Below are 12818 nucleotides of genomic sequence, written 5' to 3'. Positions count from 1 at the left end.
ATTGAGAAAACGCTGGACGAACGAGCTCATTTCGTCGACCGGCGAAAGTGTCGTTAACCAAATACGCAGGGCACTTTAATTCCCTGCAATGCAATTAAAAAAACATGAGCGCGCACGTGGAACGTGCCGAAATTCTAAGCGAATTAAATTAATTATGCGCAGATTATTCCTCACATTCTCGGAAACGGTACGAGTTCGTCGACGCGAAACGGAAAATGAGAAACGGGGGAAGAAAGAGGGAGTTGGTATCAGACATCTAAATAACAGAGCAAGTAATAATAGACATTGCGCGTTTACACTGTACGTTATCATTCAGAATCGCTTTAATTAGCTTGAATTGAGTGTGTTTTGAAAAACGGCTGCTACATAAATGCATAAATTCCACGATTAATCCTTTCAAGAAGCAACAGAGGAAACAATCTTTTTTGAAGATTTTATGTTGTGTATAATGTTCAACGTAATGTTCAACGTTAATTCATTATCACAAATAACGCGTGTAAAAAGCGTGTAATTCAGCCACGGTTCAACCGTGCAGGAACAAGTCGTACGCATACACCTTTGACGATAATTTTAGTTACTTGAGGATTTGGCACTGTCTACACCAAATAGAAAACCACGAGGGATCTGCGCGCGAGCAAAAGAAGCGTAAAACGGCGAGGAAGAGAGGCGAGGCGGGGAAGCGGAAAAGGAGAAAGAAGAGAGCGCAGAGAAGTTGCAGAGGGTCGGTGCGCGCGCGATAATCCATTTGCTCCTTTCGTAGACCAACGGGACAAGGTGTCCTATTTATATCCGCGAGAAACTCGCGCCTAATGTGTAGACCGGTATTGTGCAACTTTCATCGCTTTCCATAAGATGTTCCGACTGCGTCTGAATCGTGGAGGAGAAAAACACGAAGGAAAATAAGGGACAATAACATTTTATTAACAATCGATATAAAGAAAGCAATGTCGTGATGAAAGAGCTAATAAATTGCTACTAACAATAAACCTCGATCTTTTAGGATGATTGTAATATACAATAGACTCCGCAGTTTTGTTCAATTTTAATACAGGTCCTACACGATCAATAATACTGATCGGTAATAATGAATCATTAATAACGGCAGTATGCATCAATATTTTTACAACCTGAGGTTATTTCTGCAATCACGTCATGATTGTGGAAATATGTTGAGGAAAGTACTGACGTATTCTCTTCACATGGTCAGAATTACTGTCAATATCCCTACTACACAGTGACACTGATGCTCGAGCATCAAAAAATCCGGATCACCGTTAGCATTCTACGTCAATCCATCAACATTAACCACATACGGTCAGTAATATTGTCAATATTTGTTAATACCGACAGTATTATTGAATGTGTATGGTCCTTATTAAGAATATTTTATTCGATATTTTATAATAGTTTTCTAGAGTGTGAAAAAGTTTGTTTAGGAAATTTCTTTAAAGAAAATTGCTTCCTACATTTTTCTATGTTTTTACAAATCTGCTTCTCTATATTTAATAAACATTTCAAATTTTGATATAACTAAATATTTATTCAGAATAATTAGTCAAGTTTTGTAAAATTCCCTGAAAATTCTCGGTTTCTTTTACAGGAAATTATTATTCCTCTTTTATATGATCACAAGGATAAATTTCTCAAGTTTTGAATATTAAATTTGAGAAAATACTAAAAAAAAAATAATATGAATTATAAGGAATATACATATAAATGATCTGCCCGGAAATATATGGATCGGGTTCAACAAAAATACGAGAATTTAAACATAAAATACAAATGGAGAAAGATGTTTTGCCTTCTATTAGCATTAATTTAATTAAAAATGAGTTACACAAGAAAATATATAAATATGCATCGATGTATATTCTATACATATTAAATCAATTATCAACATTTTACATTATCAAGAAGAAATGATCAAAAATAATTTCGTTAGAAAAAGAAGAATAAAATTTAAGAATAAAATTTAAATATAAAATTTTCCTGAATATCAATTAAAATTCCATAAAAATCCATGATTTTTCATAATAAAGAAATACCCTGAAAATTCCAAGTTTTTTTGGTTTTTCTCGACAGTAAATATGTTATTAGTTTTTACATAAATTTAAAAACAAAGTGAAGTTATCGACTTCAACTTTTGTGTACAATGTAAGATGTGTTTATCGTCCAAATTAGAATTATTGCAGTATTTATAAATCAACTATTTTTTCATACCATTGTTAAATTCAATGGATTTTGATAAAAATCGATGTTGTTTTTTAAAACTGTGCTACTTTAATAATTTGCAATAATTTTCATTAATTACTTCGGGCGATAAACAGACATATATTTTGCATACATATATGCAAACTGCTAAAGTCGACAGTTTTAGGCGTTTCTGAGAAATTTAGTCGATCGGCAAAACATATGCTTGTTTTTAAATTTAAAAACTAATAAATATTTAGCTACATCAACATTTATAAATGTTCACTAAATATGTACAAGTAGATGTGTAAAAGCGTAAAAGAATACGTGAAAATTTCTCGAAAATAAGCAAACTTCTTTGCGCTCCAAACGACTACTAATACCGCCTAAGAGAACAATTTTATTATAGAATTAAAATATCTGAATGTTTCAGAAAGATTTCCAATTTGTACTAAGGAATGAACGACTTCGAGATTTCAAAAGATTAGATCCAATCATAATCAGTCCTGTTGTTTATCTCACCTTTCCGATAATAATGGAACACCCTGTATATTGCGAACGAGATGAAACAAGGTACCGCGAAGAAGCGAGAAAAGGCGAGTCATAGCCCCGAGCGAAAAATCGCTCGCGAGTACAAACAATCCATTCATTTAACAATGCGCGGCTCGCATTCAAGGCCGCAGATCAAAGAGCTCTCGCGGCGCAAGAGAGCTGCCTCGGAGAGTTGATCATTTCGCCCAAAGGGTAGCAACTCAAAATAATCTGTATTGCAGTAACCCCCTCTTCGAGCAATCGCCCGCCGAGAGTTCGGACTTCCGTCCGAAACACGACGGAAAAGTATCCTTGCAGCGGCCGCGTTATTCCACGCTCAGCGACGCTTATCGAAATTCAATTATCGATAAATGTATCGCTTAAGATAACGATAGCTAATTATGATGAAAATGTTCCACGCGCGTAATCGGAAGATATGAAAAATCGTGTCTGTCTTGCACGCGCGTGACGCCACTGTGTACATACGAGTGAAATACCGGTTACGCGGCGCTATAAACAATGCTATTGTCGATGTACTTTCTCGAGAGAGTCGAGAAAAAAACGTCGGCTTTTCTCGAGCGCAATAAGAAGGAGCATTTCCGAAGTCATCCTCCAGTCAGGAAGTTTTTCGAAGCCGCCGTTACTCGATTCGCTCTTTGACACGATAAGATAGACTCGCAAAGATGACGACGCGATATCGCTCGTGAAAGAAGGCACGTTCCTCGTGAGCTCCTCGATGGATTTGAATATCGACTTTATCGAAATACACCGATTACCGTGACTACCGGTTTCTTCGGGCTCGCTCGCTCGCTCTCGTGCGTGCAACGCCCGGGAAAGAGAAACGAGCCGACCGGTCGCGTCCGGTCGAAGCGAGAGGAGCGGAACGGAGAGAGAGAAATGCACCTTGCACCTGTCGGCTGGCTACAGAAGTGGCTTTCCACTAAACTACGTCACCTCGGAATCGACCCTAACGATTAAAGGTCGACGATACTCGCGTCGGCCATCTTGAATCGTGACGCGGCGAACGAGAGGCTAAATGAAGACGCTATTCCCAACTGGCTCTTCAAACGGATTGAATCGAGAAAATACAACGCAAAGTCAGTTTAATACAGTCTGATACAACTCACTCTACCTCTCTCTCTCTCTCTCTCTCTTAAGTAATAAAAATCTTTTCAATAGCGATTTTATTTTTATATGTTTGTTTGCCTGTTTAGTTGCTTTGAATAAAGCAGTTTTGATCTTGACAGCTGCGATTTTATACGAATCTCCGCGGCTTTTCTGAATAATGGTTTCATCGGCGAAAAGTTATTTGAGCAGAAACCGCGGGAAATTTTTTCGTTTCCTTTGACCGCTTCCGGGATCGTAATTTCCGGCGCAAGCTTTAAGAAGAAAACAAGTTTGCACGCGGGTAGCTGGCAAAAATTTCGTTCCACCGAGGAAGTTAGATATCTCGGTCATATCGTAATGGAAATTTATAATTTTGTCGCTCAACGTAGGACAAATGTAGCCGCGATCGGGGACCGCGGCGGGCGGGGATTCGAGACGCTGTTTGTAGAAAGTGGAAACGAATTGCAAATGTTAGCACAATTGGTTGCGACGACGATATTCGCGGAAAATAGAGAAACGCGCGGGAGATGTGCGCTGCTGCAGGGCGGATATTAAAATATTGCACATCTCGATTAAATTTTCGTGACGGCAGTTTTTCGTAAAATTTCCGTAACTGATTGCACGTTGATGTAAAATAGAAACATAATGCAATGTGAAAAATCAGAGATAACAAGCATTAATAAATATTGATGCATTTTGATGCGCAATCGACGCTTTTATGCAAAGTGTGGCGCTTAGAAAACTTAACATTATTTAGATGAATAAGATAAATTACACGTAAATGTATCTTAGATAAAATGAAGATGATATAAATTTCATAATTTAACTAGATAAAAGATAAAATTATATGATTTTATCTAGATAATTTTTAAATAACATCACTATTGAGAAGAACAATTTATAATATGGAAACAATATGATTATATTTTTATTTCTAAATTTTTATTTCTTATAAAAACAAAAAATTCTTCTAATAGTTTAATAAAAATTATTCTTTGATCAAGATAAGATAAAGCTATTTCTTTATCTACATAATTATCCCGATAATTTTATATACATAACGGCAAACACTGGCGATACTTAAGTTCATTTAGATTCCGGCATTCGACTCGAATTACATAATTGTTCTTTCTATCCGCACGAACGAGTATATAAATTTTCGTAAGAATGTAAAAGCGAAATATAACCGAAAGCACGTGCATCCAAAAAGCCGCGTGGCAGATGTTACATCATCATCATCATCATCATCATCATCATCATCATCATCATTATTATTATTATTATTATACTTTCAAGCGATTGCATTATCGACTTGAAACCATAATCGTTTCACGATAAAATTGCGCCTATCAAAAAGGAAATTATTAGTTATTGGTAAAACACACGGATTCTTATCACGGCCACACAATTATCAACCACGCGCAGATACCGACAACGACACACGAATACGTGTGCTGTACAATCGTCAAGTCGTGCTTATCTTCGAACAGTAAACAAAGGACACGCGATATTTATAGATCGCGCGGATAATATCGTATCGAACGCAAGTATCAATATAATCTTATGTTACATTATTCATCGTTGACTCGCATCGGATGACCGTGGATGGGCAAAATTAAATGTGACGCATGGAATCGCAACTTTCCGCAGGTGAGCAAAAATATAAGAATGTAACTCGCAACCAACTCGCGAAGGATCAAAGGGAAATTCTCTTGATTGCGAGTTCGCAATCAAACTTTGGCGACGCGCGAAAGTAAGGTCGTGACGCAAACGACTCTGAAAAGGGACCGGGGGGAAATTTCGTTACTATTTGAAGAAAAACTCGAGTTCGGTGTTTAGTGCTTTAATCAAAGCTTATGTCTGGCACTCGATACGTAGAAGCGTAATACACTTGTTTAAATGGCATTTAACAGCATGCAAACTTATGCAACTTATGCAAACAATATGCAAAATTTCTATGATACAAATCATTTAGCTTCAATAATTTCAGTAATTTCTGTGATGTTACCTCAAGACAATACCTACACAATTGGAAAATGTGTTTAACTTAACATATATCGCATATGCTAAACAAATTTTTGCGTTAATTTAACGGTTGAAAATGTTAGATAAATTGGTTAGGTTGATAGGTTGTTTACGGATAGGTAGGAAGATTAGTTGAATATGATAGTAACATAAATACTGTATAAAAATTAACACAAAAAATGTAACGCTTCGACACAATTTAGAAACAGAGTGTGGAAGCACATTTCTTCAGTAAAATTAACATTTATAGTATGTTTATACGTACATTTTATTAATTTTTTTCAGACTTTGCTTTAAAATTACGTTATTTTTATGTTATTTGTTCATTCGCTGATAAATTGTTATTTTAACGTTAAGTAATCTTGAATATCAATTTAACACAAAATAACAAAGAATATAATAACATATAATGTGTTTATATTCACATTATACGTGATTATGTTATTTTATGAGAAAATAAATAACAAAAATAATGTAGTTACATAAAGTTTAAGATAAATGAATCAAATAAGTTATTCACATTATATGTTAAATTAATATTTTGGAGATACATTGTAAATTCAATACATAAATTTTAATAATTTTAACATAAATACAAAATGTTCTCCACTGTACATATCGTTACACGAAAAATGTTATCAAATAGAAAGTATAAACAACATAAAAGCATTAAGATATCCTGGGAAGATAATTCTAAAATGTCAGGTATAATGCGACTATTAGTTATACTGTATGTGTATAAATCACGCATCAATATGTTTCCACAATGTTTTTAAATTGTGTCGAAGTGATACATTGTGTTAATTTTTACATATTCACCAATTTAAAATCAAATTAACTTGTTTTAAAAGTTCCTTAGTTTAAGTATTTATATATTTAACTTAAATTCACAAAATACTTAAACTGAAGAAATTTAATCAAGTTGAAAAATGTAGTCAAGTTAGCAAATTTGTTTTATTGGTGTACGTGTACCCGTGCGCCCGATTTCCCAGCCGTCGTGATAACGCGAGGCAAGTTATCGGATTAAATTTATGTAACGATGCACCGCCACGTGCGTTCGCGCGGAATTATTTTTGATAACCCAGTGCGATAACGTCGCCAACGTCCGCGTACTGTCGTCCAATGTTTTTCCTTTCACGTTCGTTAGCAGCCGGTCACGCTCCGGCAAAGGAGATTGCGCCGAGATTCATCGTCCGTTCGCGAGAAATTAGCGCTTCGGATTATACGATTACGTGCCTTTTCCACCTGCCGGCTCTCTGCGAAAGTTCAAGAAAACGTTCCGACGCGCTCGACGCGATGCGATAATTCCGCGAATTAATCGCCGCTGTCGTCGCGACGGAATTAAATGGAGAGTAAAATCAGATTGGCCGTCATCGATCCTTAGGAAACGATCCTTTTCTCCGCTCGATAAGACCGGACGGTCGATCGGCGAGAGAACGTGACGTCCATCTCACCGTAGTTTTAATCTCAAAACCTGGCAAGTGTGCCTTTCGTGATATAACCCGTTTTCCTTATCGCCCAAACTCACGACGTTTTGCTTACAGCCGACGCACGTTTCTATTATCCTCAACATCTACGCGAATGTACTTCAACATTGCAATTCGTCACATATAATATTCATACAGAGAAGATCGCGGTTTGTTAGCACAAGAGGCAAGCGTTCCGTTATGTATTTATGACAAAAGAAACAATGGAAAAATTTTCGCAAATTATCTCTAACATAAGTACTATTTCCAAAGTTTTATTTAAATCAAACAAGTATTATAATAAAAGAGAAAAAAATCTGATTTAAGAGGAGGCAAATAAATTTCTGAGTGTTTCAAAATTTCGTATTAAAAAGTTCTTCTTGAGAGAGCAAATCCAAAAGTTTTTGTTACTATATGACATATTTTTTTATTAATAATCAGGATTAGACCCACTTAACAGAATCCACTTAAAAAAAATGCTACAAAAACTTACCCAAGAATTCAATTAAAATTTAATAGTATAAAAGAAGTATTTAGAATAATTTAATATTAAAACTAAAATAATACATGGTAAAATGAATGAAGAAGAAAAAGACTAAAACTGAATTTATGAATTTAAGTAAATGTATTTTACATTTTAGTTTCAATCTGTATTTAACAATTGTAAACTCGTATTTTGGAATGTTAGGAAGAGTGAATTTTTTCAGATTTTTTAGAATCCAAAAACACTCAGGCACCAGTGATCCGCTTGAACTGGAAAAAAGCAGTGCAAACAATGTTGGAGTACGGACGGTTAATCATTGTTTAAAATGTCGAAACAGTGCACCAACACGTGCCATGATCTTCCATATTTGACAGTGTACTGTTATAGCTTGTAATCAGTGCATTAGGAAAAACAAAGCTAAAAAAAGCAACGTAAATAAATCGCTTAATGAAATTTAATGAATTCCATCTTTGTGCTTCGTTCAATAACAAAGTTTAACTTGGCTTTCACAAAACGTAGATTTAAAGGCCCCACGCGCGAGTCGCCCGAGTCGAAACTTCTCGAAACGCATCGGCAGGCTTAAAGCGACGAGTCCGTCGCGTTCATGTCCCGGCCGCTCGGTCAGGTGCGCGCCTGTCGCTTAGTAAAGACACGTAAACAATGGATGTGATGATCGCGCGCAGCTGTTTGCGGCCCCGAGTCCGACCGTAGCGAATAACAGGACTGGGAAAAGGAGTCCCGCTGCGTTGATTGTACGAGAGACGGAGAGAGAGAGAGAGAGAGAGAGAGAGAGAGAGAGAGAGAGAGAGAGAGAGAGAGAGGCCGGAAAAACCGCGAGTCGCCGCAGGGCGCGCGTTTTTACGAAGAACACTCTCGCGTTCGCACGCGCTCGTACGCGTCGACGATCGCGAGCGACGGAGAGGGGACGCGCGAGGAGAGATTCGCATTCACTCATTCGCCCGCTCGCTCACGCACGCACGCACGCACGCACGCACGCATGCACAGAAAATAAAGAGAGAAACTCACTCCAGAAATAATGCACAGTATCCATCCAAGCCGCGGTGGCGAAGATAAGACGTTGCCTTCCTCCGGGATTATCGGAGCGCGCTCTCAGCAGCGACCGTACGACAAAACGACACAAAACGTTGCGGGTTTCCCCCTAAGTTTCCTCCGCGCGACGACACTGATCGCCTCCTCCACCACCTTCCTCTCGTCGTCCCGGCGTCGTGGCTGTCGTACGCCGTCGTCGGCGGCGCGGTCCGACGACGACAATGCACTACCGCGACACTCCCCCGTTTCACGTCGCGATAATAAGTCCCACACGTCGTCTCGCGCGTGCAAATATCGCGAAGAGATCTCGTCGGTGTCTTCCTCGGCGATTCGCTCGTCACTCTAGGACACTCACCGGCCTCCCGACGACAGCTACCTCGCCTGTCGTGTGCATTACCCCGCGGAGCACGCTTCTCTCGCGTTCGTTCCTGCACGCACGCACGCACGCACGCACGCACGCACGCACGCACGCACGAATGAAACGACGACGGAGCAGCGAAGGGACGAGGAAAGCGGAAGGCGACGTTACGCGTAAGGACGTTGTACACTTGGCTCGTTCTACCTCGTCTCTAGCGGAGGGACGCGATCTTTCGTCGACGTTGAGCTTCGCGCCTCGCGACCGAGGCACGGCGTTCCGACGCGACGCTACGCGATGCGATGCGATGCGATCCGACGCGACGCGATGTGACGTGATGATGCGTCGCGTGCGTCCGCGCGCGACCCGCGACACTTTTCAAAACAATATACAACCAACACACCAACCAGCGCACGTCTCACCCCGTACGTGTGCTCGCTTTAAGCGCTTTCTCGCGCCACCGCCGTGCGCCACTCTGTGTGCGGCTCCGTCTCCGTCACCCCTTCCCGTTCCCCCCCCTTTACCGACTATACCTTTCTCTCTCTCTCTCTTCTCTCTTTGCCCCCCTCTACCTCTCGCTACCTTCCTCTCTTCCAGCCAACGGCGGTTTTTCCGCACGCACACGCCGCCGCGGATCAATAATTCACCATACGAATTCACCAGAAGCGGGCGAGCGGCGACACGAGCGAGCGAGCGAGGCGGGCGAGCGAACGAGCGGACACACGAACGAGCGGGCTGGCGGACAGACGACTAGGCGGAGAGAGCAGCACGCGTTTCTGTTACGGCGCCCCCGCTCGCGCGCCGGTAGCGAGGAAACGCGCACGCAGCCCACACCACCGGCACACACCACCGTCGAGCGACGCGCCACGACCGCGAGAGGAGAGTTACCCTAACCTCGACGGCGAGGTGAGCCGCCACTACTACTGCCGCCGCCGCCGCCGCTTTGCTTCGCGTTGACTCGTATATACGCTATCGAGGTGCACAGCTGACACGGACGGCACGGCACGCTTGTAAACACGCGAGAGCCCGTGCGATTCCAAGTACGAAGGCCGGATGCACAATGTAAATAGCCCTCTATCGAGTAAACACCGGTTACAAGAGCGTCTCTGTCCCTCTCTCTCTCCCGGTCGACTTCGTGCCGGCGAAATGATTTTTCGTTTTCTTCCTAGCTTCGCGATTCTCTCGTGGAACTCCCTTTTTCTCTCTCCCTCTCTCACCTTATCTATGCACTTATATTTTTGTCTTGTCTCGGAGCAATCTCGAGAACGGCAGACGCTCGCCACGACCGGGCGGAAGTACCGCACAAGCGTGACAAGCCGAACGCGCGAGAGCATCGGTCGCGCGGAGCGGGTAATAACGGCGTCGCGCATTCACTCGCTCACTTCGCTCGGTGGAGCACTCTCAATACTCTCATGCAGAATACACGCGCAACGTCTTTCTCTTTCTTTCTCCTTTTCACGCATACAACATATCTCTCTCTTTCTCTCTCGCTCTCTTTCGTCCGTCCATCCGTCTGTCCGTCTGTCCGCTCGTTAGTGACTCTCTCTATCTCTCCGCGGGTAATATCACTATCGTCGCTGCGGTCGGAACCTCGCTCCTTGCGCGGGCCCGTTCCGAGACGACGCCACCGTCAGAACGTCCACACGGGCGTGGACGCGCTCGCTCGCGTACGGCGTTTCAGGCACTGTAATTTTGTATCGTGTTACTTACCACTTGGCTGAGCTGTGTGACGTGGCGGCACGCGCGCGAGCGCGAGGGCGGCCCTTATCTTCGCGGACGAAAATTCGCACGGCGTTATATCGGCGCGCGGTACTGCACCACGGGTAAATACGAGGACGGTCACTCTCGTGTTTTTGGTATGCCAGGAATGGCACAAAGAATCTGGACAACGCACACGCCTGCTGCGCAGCCGGTCTGCGCACACGCTGACACCGCTTAGGCGGCCGCGGGAGAAACCAGAATCCCGGACGCGGCCGACGTCGGCCGAGGCGACCCGAAGCCACGGCTCGCTCTATCCCCACCATTCGCGGAGCGTCCTACCCGCTCAACTCCCTCCCGCCCTCTCCCACCACTGATCCTTTGTCCCTGTGCCCCGCTCCTCCCTGACGGATCAGTCGCGTCACGCACGTAATACAGGTTGGGTGTTAGTCGGGTGCGCTCGCGCGTCCATTCGCTCTCTCGCTTCAGGTTCGAGGGGCACTTGTTGAATTTCAGGGGTCGCATTTTAGGCTTTGCAAATAAATGCGCTAATAAATGAGAATGTAGTGTTACCGAGCTCGAAGAGGAAACTCATAATTGCCCAATTAATGCATCTTTCGTGCGTTAATTCTCTCGAGTGATGATACGTAATCGAGTAGAATATACCATTGTGACAAATTGAGAAAACAAAGAATGGTTTATTCCGTTTTACGAATATATTTTCCGTTATACTCGGCTAATAATCCATAGATGTAATGTTATTTATTTGTAACTTGTTATATCGCATAGATATTTAATTTGTTGCTACGTGATCACATTGAACATTGCAGCAATCATTTATTAAATGCGCATTTAAAAAAAAACAATTTTTATAAGGAAGAAAGGATAAATGTTATCATTAATTTTTTTAATTCTCGTGTTTTATATATTTCAAGATATTAAAATTAAATTTGATTGATAAATTTGTAAAAATCTCGTTCATTTTTCTTATTACGATTGACTTTAAATGTACAATATTTTACAAAATTATAAAATATTTTTACTTTTTAAAAATACTAAATATAACTTATTTTATTTATCTTTCAAAAAATAATTCTTTTCTAAATCAATTAGTATCTAATTGGAATTTAGACTAACGAGAGTTAGCGTGGGTAAAAGTGCGCAATCACAAGTATTAATATTATATAAATTATTTATTTATTTTAAATTACAAAAACGAACGTTTCAACTCTCTTTGGAGTCATCTTCAGCGTATTACGTAAAAAAAATAACCAGAAGCCATCAGTCTTATTAGCCTAATATCTAATTATTAATTGTTTTAAATTTCGAGAATCTAAACTAATTACATAATTGTCTTTTCTAAATCTTATAGAATAAAAAATTGTTTAAAAATTGTACAAGCTGAATTTTCTGTTAAAGTTTCAGTACCTCAGCAAATATAACCGAATATAACATAATATAACATATCACATAATACAGATATAACACGTGTATATATTGTATGACGTTACATCTATATTATATTTGGTATGTTTGCTGGGACATTTCTATATGAAATTGAAAATTGTGATCAATTGAAATTCATATATTAGAACCTATATTATTTTCTAAATCTTTGCCAAGATTAAAAAAAAAAGAAACTTCCGGAAGAATCCTTGGAAATCATTTGAAAGTTTTTTTATCTCTGCGCTCGCATTTGAAATAGACTTCAATATATGCTGCACCTAAAAACTGCACTTAAAACTAATTTATAAAATATTATTTTCTATCTTTAAAGAAAATAAACTATACACCATTTAATAAACCAATGGCAATAAACCATTTACATGTTTCTTACTAACTTTGTTAATAATCAATATTTTATATTGATTATATTGAAACTGGAACGATTATATTCATTAAAGTGTTGTTT

General features: G+C 40.3%; 1 protein-coding gene across 6 annotated transcripts in view; it reads right to left on the bottom strand.

Annotated features, from left to right (window-relative positions):
• LOC105200450 (protein scalloped) overlaps positions 1-11047 on the bottom strand; it is a 213456-nt gene extending 202409 nt beyond the window's left edge. For 3 of the 6 annotated variants that reach the window (XM_026138738.2, XM_026138746.2, XM_026138743.2), the window contains exon 1: positions 8830-10873. Coding sequence is in view for 1 of the 6 variants with exons in the window: in XM_026138743.2 (XP_025994528.1) it covers positions 8830-8854 (25 nt within the window). In the remaining 5 variants the exon portion in view is untranslated. Of the gene's footprint in view, positions 1-8829; positions 10878-10918 lie in introns of those variants that run through there. The other 3 variants (XM_026138739.2, XM_026138742.2, XM_026138744.2) reach the window with 3 other exon arrangements.
• Positions 11048-12818: the final 1771 nt, after the last annotated feature.

The sequence above is a fragment of the Solenopsis invicta genome, chromosome 1, assembly GCF_016802725.1.
Source record: "Solenopsis invicta isolate M01_SB chromosome 1, UNIL_Sinv_3.0, whole genome shotgun sequence".
Taxonomy (NCBI): Eukaryota; Metazoa; Arthropoda; class Insecta; order Hymenoptera; family Formicidae; genus Solenopsis; species Solenopsis invicta.
The sequence above is the reverse complement of the archived record's forward strand: the minus strand, read 5'-3'. Positions and strand labels throughout refer to the sequence as shown.